Source organism: Onychomys torridus, chromosome 2 (genome assembly GCF_903995425.1).
Source record: "Onychomys torridus chromosome 2, mOncTor1.1, whole genome shotgun sequence".
NCBI classification, from domain to species: Eukaryota; Metazoa; Chordata; class Mammalia; order Rodentia; family Cricetidae; genus Onychomys; species Onychomys torridus.
In genome coordinates this window covers 17,195,979-17,215,703 of record NC_050444.1, presented here as the reverse complement: position 1 = coordinate 17,215,703, position 19,725 = coordinate 17,195,979, and the positions used below count along the sequence as shown (strand labels likewise).

Sequence of the window (19,725 nt, the reverse complement as noted above, 5' to 3'; positions counted from 1 at the left end):
GATTAATGAATGCACGCCATGTGAATCATAGTGGATTATTGTATTCTATAGTCCTAAGTGCTGCTAGTAAACACACATGCTACAAGAAAAAGAATTGAGACAATTTCACATTTCAGAATTCCTGAGTCTTATCAGGGAAAAGGAATACCAAAGCCCCAAACAAAGCAGCAATAACACAACAGATAACACAAACATGGGCATTTAGTTAATATTATGTTTATAATTTTAAAGCTGAACACTATGGGGACAAATATGTAAGTATTTTAATGGAACTATGAACATGATTTTAAAGCTTGGTTCTTTTTAACAAGGCGTTTTGACTAAACAAGGCCACCTGAAAGACAATTTCAAGGATGGTAAGCCCACCATTTTGTAGGAATAGTATACTTATTTAAAGCCTAATTATTAATATAAAAAGGGAAAATGGTTTAGTAAGAATGCTATCAGACAGCCCTTTGATGAGGTCTAAAGGGTGACACAAATATAATAAAATAAGAATGTGGGTTCTACTTTTGAGCCACCAACCCCTGAATAATTTCCCTTTTGCTTTGCATATTACACAGTGAAAATAAAAAGGAATCTTAAGAGCACTTCAGTCCCACAATGTAGGATTTAAGCTTGTATGAAAAGGTGTAAAAGGCCCACAATGACATAATGCTTGATAACATACATTCAACTGAAATATATCTATTTTCTTACAAGCAAAGAAAATGAAGCAAAGTTGTCCTACTTAAAACAAACAAGGGAACAACAACAATAAAAACAAAAACAACAACAACAAAAAAAACAAGCCTAAACAACAGTTTACTTACTCCTTCTGGAAAGACTACCTAAGCAAAGAAAATCCAGCAACAATACATTTAGAACTGCATACTTTTACTCATCTTTAAAGACAGATGTACAAAACTATTCATGAGCTTTATAAATAAAGATACTAAACAGAAAAAATATTTGGGTTATTTCTCTGTTCATAAGTCCCAGCAATAAAACCATTCAACAACACTAAAGTGCACACCTATAGGCATTACAGGTATAACAAGGGGCAGCTAAAGCTGCGTCTACATTTACATTTACAGACTCAGAAAATGATTCTTGCTTTTAGAAAATTGTGCAATTTAAAAACTAGTCAGTTTCGTTTGTGCCATAATGCCACTAGGCAAGTGACTGCTAGGCCTATATAGCATATACTAGGCTCTTGACAACCAGTTCGTAAGAATCATACAATATTGATTCCACCTCCAGAAAACGTGAGGGTCCTCTTGTTGTAGAAGGAAGAGCCACTGGGATCTGGCTGACTGCCTTTAACCAGAGAGGTTTTCAGTTCCATCTCGCAGGCTACGATAGCTGCATTCAGTTCCACTTGAGCTCGATGGACTACATAAAACATGAGGCCTATGCTTATAACAATCTGTGAATGAAAACAAGCACTAGTTACCAACACACATAAAAGTAAAGGCCATGAGTTCAATAAATACGTGGTGTAAAGAAGCTTCACATGGATGCTCCTTAAAAGTGGGAGGTAGGAAGTTCCACATTGGTAACAGCTATTGCCATTAACTGAGCAGCCACTGTTCAATAAGATGCTAATCTGGGCATCAAAAAGTGGGGTTCTAAAGACTGTAACTGTTTTATTTCTTCCAAAGAAACAGCATATATTTTGTGAAAACTGAAAGTTTGATACCTTTCATTACACTATAATGTCACATAAAGAAATGGAGACAATGTTAGGAGAATCTGTGCTACAGGTTGTGTAAGATTCTAAATCTCTTCAAGTCACACTGCATTTGTAGTACCTACTATACACAGAAGCTCTGGGAAGGGGCTAAGCTAAACGTGCAGAGTAGGAGACACACACACTGGTTTCCCCAGCATGCATTCACCTTCTTCCTCATGAAGTATAAAAGGAAAAAAGGAAAGACACAAAACAGGATGTAAAAGCAACCCTCTGAAGTTTCTCTATTTAAATGAACGGAGACCAGAAGAACAAGCCTTCTGCAGAAACCCAAGAGTCTCTTGCACCATTGTCTAGAAAGCCGGCTGGAGCACCGGCAGAAGATTACAGAGAACAGACCTTAGATAGGCTGAGGGTTTCCTACATGGAAGCTCCGATTATTAAGGAAAAAGAGAACAGTCTACTGAGGACACAGAGGGAGGTTGGAAAAGGACAAGTAAAAACAGCTTGAGTTACTTCAAGCCAATAGTAGAGGAGAGGATGACAGTGGAGCAATAGAGTGTGGGGGAGAGCTGGAACACTGGGCAAAGTCCAGACCCATGAACCGTAATGTTACCCATCTGCATCCTGGGACCTTTGACCCCGACACATACAGAGTGGATCAAACTTGGACTTATGTGGGACTGGAGTTCTGGAAAGTGAGACTAGAAACATACAGAACACGAAGAAGTGGGGATAGATGCTGGGTGTCTATACAAGAAATGTTTCAATTTTCCAATGAGCAGGCTCTCCTGTAGTAAGACCCAGAAAGCAAATAATCCGTGGCTCATTTCTAGCATGGAAAGACCTGGCAAGTGTACTCGCTCTATTAATGGTATCCTGTGCTTGGCCTTGCCCCTGCCAACGGCACCTTCAGGACCACTCCCTTACTTCCATTTTACAATCCAGCAGCATTAAATCCTTTCCGAAACAACCTGAGCTGTACTAACACCAACAGGCCAATCCAAAGCATTGCTTCCATTTTTTCTATAAATGCCTGAGCTAAGAGTTATGTGTCTTTTCCTTCCTGCAATCTATTTCAAGTTTAAATGTGCCAGCTCAAATAAAGGGGTTAACAAATTACTGGAAAAGAGATGATTTAGTTTTAGGAAGCACTAATGATTGCAGTTGAGTAATTTACAAAGATGTACAAAAATATGAAATTTCAATAGTGGAAATGCTGTGAGGAAGTCTAATCAAACACAGTATTTATAAAAAGATATTTCAGACAGATTACTTATTTCTAGAAAAGAGAAAATAACACATACTTAATCATCTTAAGAAACCTTAGGAATGCATTATATGCCAGAATCTTCATTGTATATTGAAATGGACACAGAATAAATTACACATAATATACTGTAGGCACAATGCACACAAAATTTAACATAATGTGATTTGCCTGCCTAGTCACATAAATAAAGCAAACAAAACAAAATTTCTAAAATTAGATAAAAACCAACTCCTTGAATGTCAAATATTAGAAAAATTTTTGAAGGCAAAGCTTTCATACAAAGTCCTAATATAGCATTTGTCTTGTAATGATTTTAAAACTAATCCCTGTGAAAAAATCATATTTTTATGGTTTCTTTTTTTTCTAATTTTAAAGAGGATATTCAATGCATCTGACCAAATCCATATACTTTTAGGTATCCACAAATTAAAACTATCATCCAAATATAAAACAGTACTGAAACAACTATCTAAAATGAAACAATTCTTCAACCACGGTAAGGAAACACTAGTTTAAATCATCAGTACAGAGGGGTAGGGCCGGACAACTCTTAGCCTTACACTCACCTGTAAACAAAAGACAAAATATCCACTAACACTTTGTTCTGCGATGACGTCTTCCATTGTCCGCAGGGTGGTACCCAGGTAAGAGTTGAGAAGCTGAGTGGGAAGTAGTCCAACTGAAGATGCCATGAGATAGTTGGGTAAGGAAAGGTCAGCAATCTAGGAAGAAGATTGAAGGTAACCATTTGTCATCAAGTAAAGTCTCTAAGTTTCACCACTGCTTTCTCTTCAGAGCAGAGAGCTGAGTATAGATCATAACTTATGAACTTATGAACAATTATTAATTATACATGCAAATTATAGATTTAGAATGAAATTAAAGTTTAAACAAAAATTTGATATTCTATTTTACTACTATTAAAAGAGAATATTTAGTAACCAATTTTTCTTACAAACCCACATACAGATCACTACGTAAAAACTTTTGAGTCTCTATCATCTTATTAAATAAGCATCAATACTCTAAATGGTAATGGGACATTAATTATACTTGGAAGCTAGGGAATGCTGGAACAGTATACTGTAGGGTTGAAAGCCCAAGGAATCACTGTCTCCGTCACTCTCAATGAAGAAACAGCAGCATCGTGTATTTCTTGGTGTCTGTGATAATTTTTGTTTTCTTGCTATTAAAAAATAAATCCATAAAGCTGTTGTGGAATACTTGTTTAACTAGGCAAAGGTGTTTCACATTTGTCTATGTTGTGGAATATTACTTTAACTAAGTAATGATATGTTACATTTGTTCAATTTTTTAATTATGTAAAGATGTGCTGCATTTGTTTCACCTTGCCTGCCTAAGTCACTTGATTGGTCTAATAAAAAGATGAACAGCCAGTAGCAGGGGAGGGATAGGCAGGTCTGGCAGGCAGAGAGAATAAGTAGGAGGAAAAATCTAGGCAAAAGGAGAGAAGAGAGAAGAGAAAAAGAGGGAGATACCTGGAGCCAGAAGCCAGGCAGCCATCACTCAACCAGACACAAGAAGCAGGAAAGTAGAACAGAAAGAAAGTGACAAAGTGAGAGAGAGAGAGAGAGAGAGAGAGAGAGAGAGAGAGAGAAAGAAAGAAAGAAAGAAAGAAAGAAAGAAAGAGAAGAAAAAAGGGTTGGGGATCTAGCTCAGTGGTAGAGTGCTTGCCTAGCAAGTGCAAGGCCCTGGGTTCGATCCTGAGCTCAAAAAAAAAAGATGAGTAAATCTAAAAATAAACAAAAAAAAAGAAAGAAAGAAAAGGAGGAAAGGAAGGAAGGAAGGAAGGAAGGAAGGAAGGAAGAAAGAAAGAAAGAAAGAAAGAAAGAAAGAAAGAAAGAAAGAAAGAAAGGGGGTGTAAAAAGTCCCAAGGCAAAATGTAGATAAAGAGAAATAGATTAAAATAAGAGCTAAGATAAGGCTGAGCATTCGTAACTAATAAGAAGTCTCCAGGTCATGATTTGGGAGCTGGCTGGTGGCCTAAAAGAAAGCCTGCTACACAAAGCCATAGTGAACAAATTTGTATATTAACAAGTGGAAGTCAGCACATGCCCAATAATCTAATTTCTAGTGTTCATGGCCTGGGCAATCCTTTCCTCAAATATGGACTGCATCCTGCTCACTTCTTAGCAAACATACTCTAGCAGACAAAATGAGAAATCACTTCTAAGATTATGAAGAGGAAATCCCACCCCATCATGTCATCCCCAAACTCTAGCAGACAAAATGAGAAATCACTTCTAAGATATTATGAAGGGAAGGTTTCCCCCTACCCACCCACACTGGGCAGCTGCTGTATTGCAGAAGCAGCTCTGGAGAGACCTGTGTGAAAGGAACTGATCTCTATAGCCAGAGCTAGCAAAGGCTCGAGTCTGCCAACAGCCCCAAGCGTGAGCCTGAAGTGGGCTCTCAGCCAATCAATCTTCAAGATGGCTAGAGGCCTGGCTCACACTTAACTGTAGAACTATGGCAGAGCAAATTGCATGCTCCTAACTGCAGAGATTCCTCACCCACTGACAACATTACTAAGTTCTGAAGTGATCTGTTAAACAGTAAGTAATGTGCATCTCAGTTATTTCAGGATAGATCACTAGGACAGCAACTATTGAAACAAAAACTTGACACTACACTCCAAATCAATCACAGTGACTGGCATACTGCAAGTAATAATGTGTCCTCTATGCTCACTGACTTTAATAAATGCCAATCTTGTAGTCTGGTAAGGTAAAAATGACATCTTACCATGATACCATCTGCACTGTGTTTCATTTATACTGTAACTCGGTTTTGACAATTTTTAATTTTCATTTGTGGTTTTATTTATTCATTTTTGCCCCTAGCTCTCAGAATTTTTTCTTATTCAGCGTACTTTACATAGTGAGGGCATGCTTTCATCTACTTTATTTATCACACATTTTCCTATGGTACTGTCCCCAGACCCTGAATTTTGAGACATGGTGTCACGATGTTCACACGGGCCTCCAATGCCTGGGTTCCAGTTACCCTCCCATCTAAGGCCTTCCGAAGGAGTTGGTACCACAGTGCCTGGTTCATGTTCATCTTACAGAAACAAATGTATAACAGAAAACCATTGTGAGAAAACTCAACTTATTTTACTTTCATGGAGTCTTTTTTGCTTCTTAATTTTTTTCTGATTAGTCTTCCTTTTTAATGTTTGCCATTATGTAAATCTGGAATTTATTCACATTAAAGGTAATGGCGTTGATTTATTCCTTTCCTTCCCAGTAGCTAATTTGGCTAGCATTACACACTAGCTAATCAACAGCTTCTCTACTTGTCTGTGGTTTTATTATGAACGCCTCACTCCCTTCAAACCCTATTCATCACTCTTAAGAATTACCATGTCCATTCTCACTGCTTATTCTTAAATTCTTATATTCTTATAATCATCCTATCATTGAAAGAACTAAGTTAAATTTTATGATGAATCTAGATATAGATGAAAGATCTACACATTCAGTATCCTTATCCAGAATTGTTTGGATAAGTACTCAAATCTTTAACATGTCTTACTGAATTTGGCTAATTAATTCATGTGTCATGCATTTATTAGTCAAACTCTAATCTTCTAAATATACTGTGAGAGTAACTTTACCATACCACTACTTAAATATTCTTGTTACATAAGAAAGTTACCACTCCATTAAACTTTTTAAGATTACTTTTAAGATCTAGTATTTTAGCTACCTACAGACAGTTGCTCTATGACTATCATACAATAATTGTGTAAATTATAATTTCATTACACCTCAATTAATCTGTAGTTATAAATGAACAGGAGATGCAGCATTGGGTTGGAAAGAATATTACTGCAATGAGTTGCTAATTCATTTCATCCATCACTGAGCCGGTAACTGGCCCTGCAAGATACCCTGATATTTGCTCAAAGAGACACAGAGTAAGACACAGCAATCATCCTTAAAGGAAACCAAAGACAGCACACAACCACTGCATACACAGAAAAGGAGTCTTGAGAACGACTAAGTGCAGAACACTGAAGAGCAGAGATCATCAAAATCAGCTATGGGAGTCTAGGCCGAGGGGCAACTTTGTAGAAAAGGAGGCAGTGAGAATGGAGACAAAAATCTAAGCGTGGGTTTAACAGGCAAAATGGGTACCCTGAGGAAGACAGGTGTTCTGGGAGAAGCACACACAGACACTGTGGGAGGGAAGTACAGACACATTAATGAAGTTGGCAGGACATTCTGGATTGAGTGTTTAGACTCATGAGAGGGAATCTTGAGCACTAAAGATAGTAAGAGTCACTAAGATCAAACCTGTTAGCAGGCTTGAAAAGAACCAGGTAGTTTATTCACAGAAGAGGGTCCATCTTTAGAATACATGTGTTAAAGGTATACAATGAAAAAACATGGCAAAATGAGTGATAAAAATCCTGTGCGATGCTTACATGAAATTTATCAAAATTATATTTAAAATGAATATTGAGGAGGCTGGAGAGGAAGCCAACAGTTAAGAGTATTTGCTGCTCTTCCAGGGGACCCAAGTTTGGTTCCCAAAAGCCTGTAACTCCAGTAACTCCAGTTTCTAGGCATGAGCACCCACATACATACTTAGCATACAGACACACCCACATACACACATATATAAAAATAAAAATTGGGGGGCAGGGTGGAGAGACAGTTCAATGGTCTAGAGTATGTATTGCTCTTGCAGAGGACTCAAGTTTAGTTTCCATCACCCACACTGGGCAGCTCAGGAATCCAAAGCCCTCTCTGGTCCTCCACAGGTATCTACACACGCGCGCGCACACATACCACACATACACACATACACACACACACACACACACACACACACAATTTAAAAGATAAATCTTAAAAATACTGATGTCACATTCCAAAAATGTTTTTAATATAAACCTTCAGTCCATAGTCTTAAATGTAATGGAGGTTTCTTAGCAGAACCCATAACTGATATGCAAAGGGCATCAAAAATATTCAAATGAGAATGGAAACAGATTTCAGAAACCTGGACAGACCTGGACACTCAAATCTTCAACCTGATTACTGCTCAATATTAAGTCAAAGTTCATCAAAGTGTTCAGGATAAAACCTCATCCTGGGGAAAAACTGCCACCACTTCCATGTATTGTTTCTACAGTTATCTATGAGAAGCAAACGGCAAACTTCAGATAATCACTCTCAATAGCTTTGCTAGAGGGAACATACCAAATCCGTTCCTAAGCTATTAAGAGCATTACTGAAGATAAGAATCCAACTTATTTTAATGTAGCATTTCCGACAAGCCCAAATCCTAGTCAGAGCCTGCATTTCAATTCCATCTTTGACAAATACAACTTCCTACGGAGATCTCCCCAACTTGTCCTCCCACAAAGTCTTGGCCCACAGAATTTTAAAAGTCTGTCCACTTTCAGAGATAAAAATCTACCGAGGGCAATGCCACTGAGATGGCCTCCTAGATTAACTGGGTTGTGGAGTTGTCCTCCAAATCCGAAGAGCCCATGGAAATGTCAATCTAAACATCAGCGCTAGCTGGACAGTTGCTATGGTATACAAGCTATCTAGTGACATTTCAGAGATTATGAGGGCCACCTGACAGACACGTATGTATAAGCATATTGTACGTAAATAATACACACTGTAAAAATATTTGTTTTTATTTTACATGTATGTGTATGCATGAGGGCCTGAGTATATGTGTGTGGAGTTTAAGTATACAGGTGCCTGAAAGGGTCAGGAAAGGGTATCAGGTTTAAACTGGAGTCCCAGGCAGCTACACACTACCCAGTGTGGGCACTGGGAACCAGGACCTTTTAAAGAGTAGCCAGTGCCATTTGTCCACACTGATGGTACATGCTCTCCTCTCCAGAGTTTCTGTGACTCACCTGGAGAGCACTTGGAACCCAAATTCTTCTCAGGCGGGGTCTAAAATACAATTCCTGGGGAATTCTGCTCATTTTTAAGTTTACCATTCTCACATAGGGTTTTACGAACTCTACTCTAAAACACCAAAACTTGATCATTTTACAAAGAATAACTTGACATAGAATTACTGAAGAGCATAAAGGCAATGTGTTCAAAGACCTCAAATTTTACCCGTAACTGTAAGTCTAACATTGGCTTGGGCAAATGACGCCTTCAGGCGTGAGGTGCACTTTATGGCTTGTGCATCTACAGTTCATTGTCAGTTACTACTAAGGTCTTACATAAATTATCAGTAATATATTCAATAGGACAGAGGGAAATCATGAATCTCTACAAAGACAAAAGAAACTAAAGTGACGGACAGTTTCTTCTTTTCATGTACTTCTGGATATAGTATGTGCTTTCCCTGCATCCATCCCCCAAATACTTGCTGTCAATGATTCAGTAAGGTTAGGGACGAGGGAGAAAGAGTTCAAACAGGTAGGTTGTTTTCACTCTTAGGAAAATTTAAAATATTTCAATTAGCTTAGGGGACCAGGGGTGGAGCTCAGTTAGTAGAATGCTCAGGTAGTATGCATGAAGATCTGGGTATCAGCCATACAAAGGCATAAACTGACTTTGGTCTGCACCTGTCATCCTAGCATGTGTGAGGTAGAGGCCTGAGGCCCTCAGGAGGTCATGGCCATCTTCCACTACATAATGAGTTCAAGACAAATGTCTGCTACAGGAGATCCTGTCTCAAAAACCAAAACAAACCCCACAGGAAAAACAAAAACAAAAACAAAGAAAACACCAGGTATCATTCCCTCTTGTGCAGACCCTTCTTCAAACCTTCCTTCATTCCCAGTCTCAGCTGCCCACGTTCAAAACCTCAGACATCCGTCATGCGGTAACATGCCCATCCCTCACTCTGTCTACTACAACTTGTTAAATGGCACCCACCACCTGTTCAGCTTCCCCCTACTCAGTGTCTTCTTTTTAGTAAAGACTGAATCCCACAGAAAGCTCTTTAAAATGCAAACGTAATCCTCCATCAGTTCTGGCCTGTGGCTCTCAAAAGGGAGAGATTCCTCAGTGTCATCCCTGTCTTATCTTGAAAGTCTAGCCTTTGACAATCTAATCTTCAGGTCACAGGGCTCCAGACGTATCTAAATGTTCTTAGCTAGTACATCCTTTGCTCCTGGAGAGGATACTCAGGTTTCTTCCCACTCCCTTGACTAGGGCAACTGTCATTCACTGCATAGATTCCTCTAGGAGACTCTGATACCCAAAGACAACACTTAAGTGCTTCCAGCAGGTGCGATGGATGGTACTTGTCCCCTCCCACTCAACACCAATGCAACTGGAGGCCTCACAACTTGTTTGTCCCTAGCCCAGATTAAATTTTGTGAGTGAAGGAACCCATCTATCTTGTTTTCTTTATGCTCCTAGATCAGAGTGCAAAATATCTAATACATATTAGCTGTAAAAACATGGTGACTGAAGGCTAATTGTATCAACCTCAAAACTGGTTTGTTTATAAATATGGAAACAATAAAAGTTGATATTTACAACTTACAACAGCCTTATCTAATACATATTAGCTGTAAAAACATGGTGACTGAAGGCTAATTGTATCAACCTCAAAACTGGTTTGTTTATAAATATGGAAACAATAAAAGTTGATATTTACAACTTACAACAGCCTAAGATTTAAAAAAAAAAAGTCTACTTGTAATGGACTATTGAGAAACCCTTGTCTAGCATACAGAAAACATTTTACCTAAAAACTTCCCACCAACAGAATTTATACCATATCCCTAGAATGCGTGTTCTCCACCATATGCCTAGAATGTATGTTCATGTCTCAGGACATTAGGTTTTGACTTATTCACAGCTATTTATGTGCAGCATCTCAAACAGCAGTGCGTACACAGTAGATACCTACTAATTACCTACTGAATAGAAACTAAAAGTATTTCCAGTAACTTCTGTGTCAAAACTGAGAAACTCTGGTTAAGTGGCAACTCAGATATTCCTGATAAAAATTTTGTTACTAGAAAAAGGTAGGACTTTGGGGGACCCCACTCTATCAGCTAAAGAGGGCTTCAGGACAAAGGGGATCTACTGACAGAAATGACTTGGTCATGGGATGCCAAATCCACCTTCATACGCAAACTTCATCAGTCCCACATCCCTAAATTAGGAACTGCTCCTAATGGTTCCCAAGTAATTTGGAGACCAGTGGTCCATTTGAGAACCTGATTAACACTTAACACCTGACTCTCCCTGAGGGATGGGGAAGGATGCATCCTTACTAATGATAACCTCTAGAACACAAGTTGAAAATTCTTTACATGGTTTGATGAATTATAGGTTTACTTTTCCTATTCATTCAACAAAAATTGGTCAAACCCTTTTAGTAGATAAAGTCTAGCACTAAACTGGAATTTAAAGGGAGACAAGTATAGCTGTGTGGTCATTAAAAGCCACGTGGCTGTACACGGGGCATAAGGTCACAAAAATCTTTTATTACATTAATACATGTTAGAAAAACATCCATTAATAACTACAAAGTGAAGAAAAGTAAGCACAAAAAACTGTTAAGCATTGTTTTCTTGACTTGTACTTTTTAAGCTCTTTTAACAAATACACTTTGTAAAGAGAAAAAAAAAAAACACGTTAAAATAGCTTTCAGACCTCTCTAATTTTTCATCTTTAGTCCAAGAAGGGTTATTAAGACACTCCACGCACTGCTGAGCTACAGATAAAGATGTGTGAAATTTAAGCCAATATACGACAAAGACAAGAGAGAATCAGATTAGGTAACTGCAGACAGAGCAGCAAAGGAGAAAAGCGCTTCAACGAAAGCATGAACAGCCAGCTGTCTTCAGTGAAACAGGGAGGGCTGAGGATGTGGGTTAAGATACTATCTATGTGTCAGTTTGCTCACCCTATCCAGCCTTCAGAGTTGACACCAACACCCCCAAAGTGGACTAGCTCCCCTATTTCTGTTCTGCAATCCATATGCAACAAATCAGAGTCTTTTCATAGAAAAACAAATGATGATTTGATACATTATCTCAGGACAAGTATCATAATCTATTGTCTTTATTCCCATCTATAACTGTATTCATAGAAGAGAACAAGAATTTAAGGAAATGAAGACAGTTTTTATAAAACATGCTCTCACTAAAATTCTTTAGAAAAATTTTTAAAAAATGGCAATGTTAAGCCACTGCTTTTAAAAAAGCAAACTGAGACCTTGCCTACTCTTGACCAATTACAAATAAGACAACTGGATGCCAGGTTCATCAATGACTTCTTCGTGAACACACAGTAGCTGTCACAGAGCTACAAGTCTCCAGAGTCCCCAGGCTATGACGTTATCACATTTATGGCTTTAGATGGACTTGCCAAACATTTTTGATAAATTAGTTGTAATAAATGAAAGTTCAACTGTGAATACAATTACTAAAAGAAACTCTTCTTGATAAGTCAAATTCTAGGGAAATGTATTCAAGGGGAGTTCCATCTGCTTTAAGTTATAATTACATCTTTGGCTGTTGGTATTCTGGTCAGTCCAGGCTCCCTGGTCTTTCACTCAGAATAAATAAAATAAACAAGCAAAGTCCTTCTTGGCTGATTCCAACCTTCTCAAGAGTCCACACAAACTACAGTAGTGAAAAGCTGAGCAGTGTACAGTTCTTGAAGGTATTCCACATTAGACATAGTACTAATGCTTTGTACTTTTACATTTACTTATGTTTATTTTGTTTTCACTTTACACACAATACATACCACCTCTGCTTAAACTGTTTTGACTTGAAAAGATGAGATATACTTGAGAACTCAAAGGCCTCTTTCCAACTGCATCATCGGTAACTGAGGCTTGGTAGGTATTTTGTTGCACTAAATATAAAGTAGCAACAGCTAAACTCCTTCTGTGAAATGTGAAGTAATAAATATTTTAGGCTGTGCAGGCATAGGGTCTATCTCAACAACTGAACTCTGCTGTCTTTTCTCAAAAAGAAAAAAAAAAGACAGAAAAGAAAGAAGACTAAAAAGAACACATATATGATACACAGATGCCAGAATCTGAGTTTCACAGGAATGTTCATGTGCATGAAATACTATGCACCACATACACTGTGGTACAGTTTGCTGACCCTTGGTCTGTCAGCTAACTCAGCTCTGCAAAGCCCTGTACAACATCGACAGGCAGGAGGTCCAAGATGCTTGATAGACAGGGTTCATAAGGACAGCAGACATCTGAGAAAGTCAGTTCTTCTTGCACCAACACTGAAACAGGCACTAGCTAAGAGCAAGTTACTTTATCACTTTATGCTTCAACGGTCTCAATTCGAAGACGATGATCAATGTGAATATGAAATAAGTAACGTGTATACAAAAGAATGATGTCCGGTCTTTCCTATAGACAACAGAGATATTGGTCAACATTTAAAAATAAGCTCCGTTGTTGTGGAATATTAGTTGAAGATGTGTTACATTTGTTTATGCTGTGGAACGCTTGTTTAATGATGCAAAGATTGTTACATTCCTTTACGTTGCATTTGTTTAACCCTGTGAAGCTGTGTCTAAAACACCTGATTGGGCTAATAAAGAGCTGAACCACCAAAAACTAGGCAAGATAGGAATAGATGGAGCTGCCAGGCAGAGAGAATAAATGGAAGGAAAAAAAGAGAAGAGGGAGGAGCAGGAAAAGGAGGAGAGGAAGATACGGGGGACCAGCCACACAGGGGATAAGAAGGAAAGAAAAGAGAGACAAAAATAGAGACAAGTAAAAGCCCAGAGGCAGAGGTAGATGGGATCATTTAAGAAAAGCTGGCTAGAAATAAGCCAAGCTAAGGCTGGGCATTCATAAGAAAGAATAACACTCCCTGTGACTATTTGGGAGCTGGGTGGCAGGCCCCCAAAGAATAAAGAGTTAAAAAAAAAAACAAAAACTACACTCCATGTCCTATTTTGAGGATGTAGAGAACAGAAAGAAATAGTAAATAATGAGCAAACTATAACATATCACAGCTGTGTAGTAGATATTATTAAACATGACTTACAACACAAAGTATGTCTCAAGAGAGTAGCTATAACTTCCTCAGGATGACTAACTAAATGTTGAAGCCAACTCTGGTTTAAGATTGTGACATCTGTCCTTTAAAACACTGCCTCTTACAATCAACGTCTCAGACAACTGCTGTGATGGAACACTAAGGGCTGTCACAGACGTCAAGCTGCTCTGCATGTGGGAAGTGGCACCCAGCACGCGAGTAAGACATCTCGTACACTGGAGTTTGTTTAATATTTAAGGTTAATGAAAATAAACTTCGCAGGTACATTTGTTTGAGAAAAGGAATCAACAGGAGTTTTTGACTTTGTATTTTTTTTTCTCTGATTAAAATAGAAAAGATTTTTAGGAACTCCTGTGGCATGGCTTTACATCAGACCCGTCTGGTTTGAAAATACTATTATGAATTTCATTACCCATACAATACAAAATCATGGAGTCTTTTGGGATCAAGAACACCATTTTACTGGAAATAACTTTAAAATGCATGTCTCCAAGGGAGGCTCACATAGTGGATTATGAGGACAGTTCAATGTTTATTAAGTGCAGGGTAAGACAATCAGAATGAATTTCTCAAAGCATTTCTTCTAGATTTTACTCTTTAAGAATTTTGTCTCCTATACCTATTATCAACAGTGTCTCTTTACTGATCTGAGTTCCTTTTACCTGAGAAAAGTGAAACCTGAAGTTTCTAGTAGAGGCAGGATTTCATTTGCTAAATTTAAATAGTGTCTACTTCTACAGGTGCCGAGGATTAAATAAATGAGGACATCAAAAGGGGCACAGCAACTAACTCTAGATGGCAAAGAGAGGAACTAGTCCAAGGGTAGATAGAATTCACTCTGGGGCGGGGGGGATTCTTACTGAAGAACTCACAGATGGTAATAAGCACATCACAATTGTATTGCAGTTATTTTTGGATAAAGATAGGAGGATGTAAGCACGAAGCAGGGATACCTGGTATGAGGTAGATGTTCCTTAATCAGAGCAGAGGCAGTAGTTTGAAGTGTCAGGAGGCAAAACCCTCAGAACTCAGACAATGATGCCTAAGTATAGAAGATGTGCTCAGCAACACCAGAGGCCTGCCACACATCCACCACTCCTGTAAGGTCAGCTATGACCATGCAACCTGTTGAGACCAGGAAAAACGAGATCCACTACAAAGGACACTTGAACGTCCAGAGTCCAGAATTAATTCACTGTTCTCGGCAACCATGTACAAAGCAATGGAACTTGTATTTGGACCTAGTCATTTTTCAGAGTCCTGGCAAACTATCATGAAGTCAGTCAAAATTTATGTTCATAGTTCACACTGAAAAGTTGAAGGGCTGAGTACCTGGGAATCTCAGTGTGAACTCCAGTTTAGAATCATCAAACCTGGGAAACTCAGCCATCCAGTCAGTCCCTTTAAAAGTGAAGTCAAAGTTGGGTACGGGGACTCACGCAGTCCAACAGGTAACTTGCTCATGTCCATGACCATGTAACTTGTTCAGGCTAGGGAAAAGTAAGATCCACTCCAGGGACATTTAAAGTACAAAATGCAGTTCCATAGTCAGAACAACCAAGTACAAGGCAATGGCTCTGCCAGACCAAATCCCAGAGTCCAAACAATGTAAAGCTGTGGGTCCCTCCTCAAAATGAAGTTCGATCTACGCCTGTATAAAGCAGAATAAGCAAACCTTTGCTTTTAGCCTACTGAGAAATGGAGACTGTCAATTTAGCCTACCATGAACAATCTAGTAAGAAAAGTGTACAGTCATCTCAGATGTGTGTCCAGTCAGGAACCATACTTAGCAACACGCAAACTGTAAGTTCAGAGAGTCACTACAACATGCAGCAAGACCTGCAGATACAAGATTTCACCAAAGATGTTGTGAGGAAGGAGACGCTTAACCTGTTTCTGAGAAGAAATGATGGGAGAAAAAAATGTAAATATAGACTTGAAGAACTGTATTTCTTATAGCTTAAGCACCAATACTATGAAGTGCTATTTTCTGTTTGGAGAATTTCAAATGTTGTGTGTCAGCTTGCTAATCTCTTTCTAGCACATGAGGAGAATTAAAGAATCATGGTTAATAACTAGAAGCAAAGGGAGCCCCTTTTCCTCTTCTCTATACTCAACTTTTATGACTGGCTTTTGCCTCTAAAATAAAACTACCTTGACCACCAGCAATAGTATGGGCCAGGTAAAATAAGGCCTTTGAAGCACTAGCTTAATAAGCACTCATGACTCTATAGTATGTTACAGAAGAAGGAGTTCACACAGCAGGAACCAAGCGAAGACTATTTCAAAACCTGTGCTTTACATGACCTTTACACCTAACTTCCTCTTTGAGCTAAATATTGTATTCATGGTCATTGAGTAAATGAGAAAATAGCTTCAAGTCCATGTGGTGTGTGTGTGTGTGTGTGTGTGTGTGTGTGTGTGTGTGTGTGTGTGTGCGTGTGCGTGTGTGTTTTACAGGGTTCAATAAGGAGCAAAGTAGAAAACAAAGAAGTGTGCCTGGGTAAATGTGATGGGTAGGAGGCCAGAGGGTGGAGGCAGAATGAAGGTCTAGAAGGCAAAAGGAAAAATCAGGTTAAAGCCAACATCACCCTACCCTTTGTCTTCCTTAGTAAACACAACAAAAGGCCTCTCCTGCTAGAAACCAGCTTGGAGGATGAATTAACAGACCTTGCCCAGTGGCTTCCTGACCCATCCTGCTTGTTTGCGTTTGAATTATACAGCAGCGCACACACAACAGCTGACTGCAGGTTTAAACTGAAGCTCCTCCACCTCTGGCAGGTGACTCTACAAGGTCCAGGAGAAGTGAGGCTTCCTTTCTTCCTTTCTAGAATGCTAACAATGCCCTCTTCAGTAGAAATCTGTCTTCTTTTTCTCCCAATCCAGTAATGCAAAGCTACATGAGTGATCTTAAACTGTTTCCAATAGTAAAGTACTTCTTTTAAGTTTTAACATGTAAGGGACATTAGGATAAGTAACACTGTAAAGCAATAAATATCTTCCTCAATACACACGACTTTATTAGGGACTAAGGTTGAGGCTCTATCTAGGTGACAGTTCAAAGTTTCCCTCCACCACTCACTTCCACTTACTGTTACTGTGAACAGTAACAGCAGAAAGAGCAAACAGCAGACCAACAAAATCCAACTTGTGTTTGCAAGCCCAACTGGGTTGCATATATTTATCTTATGTAATCCCAGCAGCCTATCAAACACAGTCCAATCTTTCCTCATTTACAAACAGAAATGAAGGTGCAAAAAGAACAGACAACTTAGCCAAGGCCAGCAGCCTTTAGACAGCAAGACCGCGCAGTATCAGCCCAGTGTGCTCATCTGTTGCAGGCAACAACTATTAGATGTGAACAGTCACTTCTATCTACCGGCAGAAGAAAGGCTGATACCTGGAAAGAGTCTAGAATAGCAATTAGCACATTCTGTATGGATAAGAAAGATGTAGGTTGTGCTGGAGACAGAGCACGCTATCAGAATGAAACTATACATTCCTGGGCCCCTGTCATTTTTATAAATTGAAGAAAATTTATGATCATATTTCACAATGTGAAACAGTAAAAGTTGAAAAGCTGAGGCCAAATTATTGCTGGATCTCAATACTTCAGCAGTTGCCTTTTAGCTGAAGGGCTGAATACCTAGAAATCTCAGGTGTAAACTCTAGCTTAGAATACAAGGGAAACTAGGCATCTATCTATCTAGTCAAAGCTGGATTCGGGATTCACGCTTCAAATCCAGCACTCCTCAACTAAGCAGGTTGAGGCAGGAGAATCACTGCCAGTCTGAGGCCAGCCTGAGCTACTCAGTGAGTTCTAGGACAGCCTGGGCTATAGTTACACTGTATCTTAAAACAAAACAAAGGCCAGGTGGTGGTGGCACACTCCTTTAATCCCAGCACTCGGGAGGCAGAGGCAAGCGGATCTCTGTGAGTTCGAGGCCAGCCTGGTCTCCAAAGTGAGTTCCAGGAAAGGCACAAAGCTGCACAGAGAAATCCTGTCTCGAAAAACCAAAAGAAAAAGAAAAAAGAAATAAACAAATGAAAAGAACAAAGTCAGATAGGTAGGTTTAATAATTCGTTCTAAAGCCATACAATTTCCCATCAAGTGGTCACCACCTTACCAGCAGAGTTTCTACCTTAAACCAGGTGCACACTAGCTACAGAAACCTACAGAATAAGCAGAAAATATGAATACAAGGGCAGGGAAGGAAGAGTCTTTAGATGGTGTAAGAAAAGTGGATGCTCATTCTGCTTAATTAATCACCTGAATGACTTCAAATTAGAATTTTAAAGAAAGACAAACAGGATCCTTAGCTTTTACATAGTATTACAGCAAACTACCTTTAAGAAATCCATTACAAACCTAGGAAACTCTAAGAACTGGAGTCCACTGCTTCTCTTCCACTGTTAAAACAAAAGCGGCCCTCAGTACACATGTAACCAGATACTTGAATCAAAACCTGGATTACAGGGCAGAGTAAATAAACTAGGGAGGTCAAGTGATAAACCTTATTGCCCAAGAGCTGCCAAAACTGCTTTAGACGCTCAACGGCACGGCACACTTACCTTTGCCCGTCTCCCACGGCCCAAGTGAAAAGGATCCTTCACTTTTTTATTTAATCAAACTCAAAACCAAGCACATGCATCCAGAAAAGTAGGTCTTTATCGAGTCTTCCGAGGGGCCGTGTTTTATGCATTTGTAGGATAAATTTCTCAGGGTACCATGAAAATGTCAATGACTCCTCTGCTAGGTATCTATCTGATGGAGCGCCTCCTAGGGTGGTGGCAAGGCCGCTAAAAGACAGATTTGGGGAGAGCCGGGCCAGCGGTACCCCACTTACCGAAAACACTGCATTCTGAAGCCCAAAAGGTATGGGAGTCAGCCGGGCCAGCGCCACTACCTTCAGGCCGCTTCCTCCCTCCACGACGCGGATAACGGCACTCAGCTTGTCGCTGCTCTGGATCCTGGCGGCCACCCAGGCGGTGAGCAGCCGCTTGCAAACCACATGAGCGATAAAGGTGCCGATGAGGACGCCCACCACCATGAGCCCCATGCCTAGCACGAAGCCGTACAGGTAGCCGGCCGCCACGTTGAGCACGATGTAGCCCCAGCCGCAGGGGAAGGAGACCACGATGAAGCCCACGACGAAGAGCAGGACACCGAGCAGCGAGTCGAGGCTCTCCACCCAGAGCAGGAGATGCTGCAGGTAGCGGCGGACCAGGGCCAGGGAAGCGAAACACAGGGCGGCCAGCACGCACACCAGCACGAGGCTCCGGCACCAACAGGTGCTGCCGAAGCAGCAGCACCGCCAGTTTCTCACCTCGGCCACCCCGACCACCACGCCGCCGCCGCTCCCGGGGCCGCCCGCCAACGCCCCGGCAGGCGCCGGCAAGTCCGAGGCCGCGGGCGGACCGTGGCGCTCCAGATAGGCGCCGAGTAGGGCGCCGGAGGCCGCCGCCGCCGCCGCCGCTGCAGCCGCGCCGGCCCCGCCCCCGCGGGGAAGGCGGTCCTCGGGGCAGTCCCCGCCCACCGTCCGCTCCGGAGCCCAGCGGCCGGGCTGCTCCGCGCCGCCCAGCCGACCGGCGTGCTGCAAGGCCCGGGGCAGGGTGTGGAGCAGGCTCCCGCCGGCACTCCACATGCCTCGGCCTCAGCCGGTCAGTGTCTCCGCTCCCGCCGCGTCCGCCTGCCCGCGGCCTTCCATGGCACCCCGCACGCCGGGCCTCAACTCCCTGCGTCCGCTTGCGGGGACGGAA

At 40.6% G+C, this 19,725-nt stretch overlaps 1 protein-coding gene across 1 annotated transcript; it reads right to left on the bottom strand.

The window, feature by feature from the left end:
* Positions 1 to 749: 749 nt before the first annotated feature.
* Tmem64 (transmembrane protein 64) lies at positions 750 to 19,670 on the bottom strand. Its single transcript, XM_036179733.1, has 3 exons — positions 18,813 to 19,670; positions 3,512 to 3,667; positions 750 to 1,408 (listed from the first exon to the last, which is right to left on the bottom strand). The coding sequence occupies exons 1-3, from the start codon at positions 19,608 to 19,610 to the stop codon at positions 1,217 to 1,219; spliced, it is 1,146 nt and encodes a 381-aa protein (XP_036035626.1). The 5' UTR covers positions 19,611 to 19,670; the 3' UTR covers positions 750 to 1,216.
* Between the last annotated feature and the right edge of the window lie 55 nt (positions 19,671 to 19,725).

What these genes read in the sequence shown, in the direction of transcription:
- Tmem64 (XM_036179733.1), bottom strand. Translation starts at nt 19,610, where the DNA reads ATGTGGAGTGCCGGCGGGAGCCTGCTCCACACCCTGCCCCGGGCCTTG. An exon ending in TTCAGAATGCAGTGTTTTCG is followed by an intron (nt 3,668 to 18,812) that starts GTAAGTGGGGTA and finishes TCTTCTTCCTAG; the next exon opens with ATTGCTGACCTTTCCTTACC. An exon ending in ATTTTGTCTTTTGTTTACAG is followed by an intron (nt 1,409 to 3,511) that starts GTGAGTGTAAGG and finishes TTTCATTCACAG; the next exon opens with ATTGTTATAAGCATAGGCCT.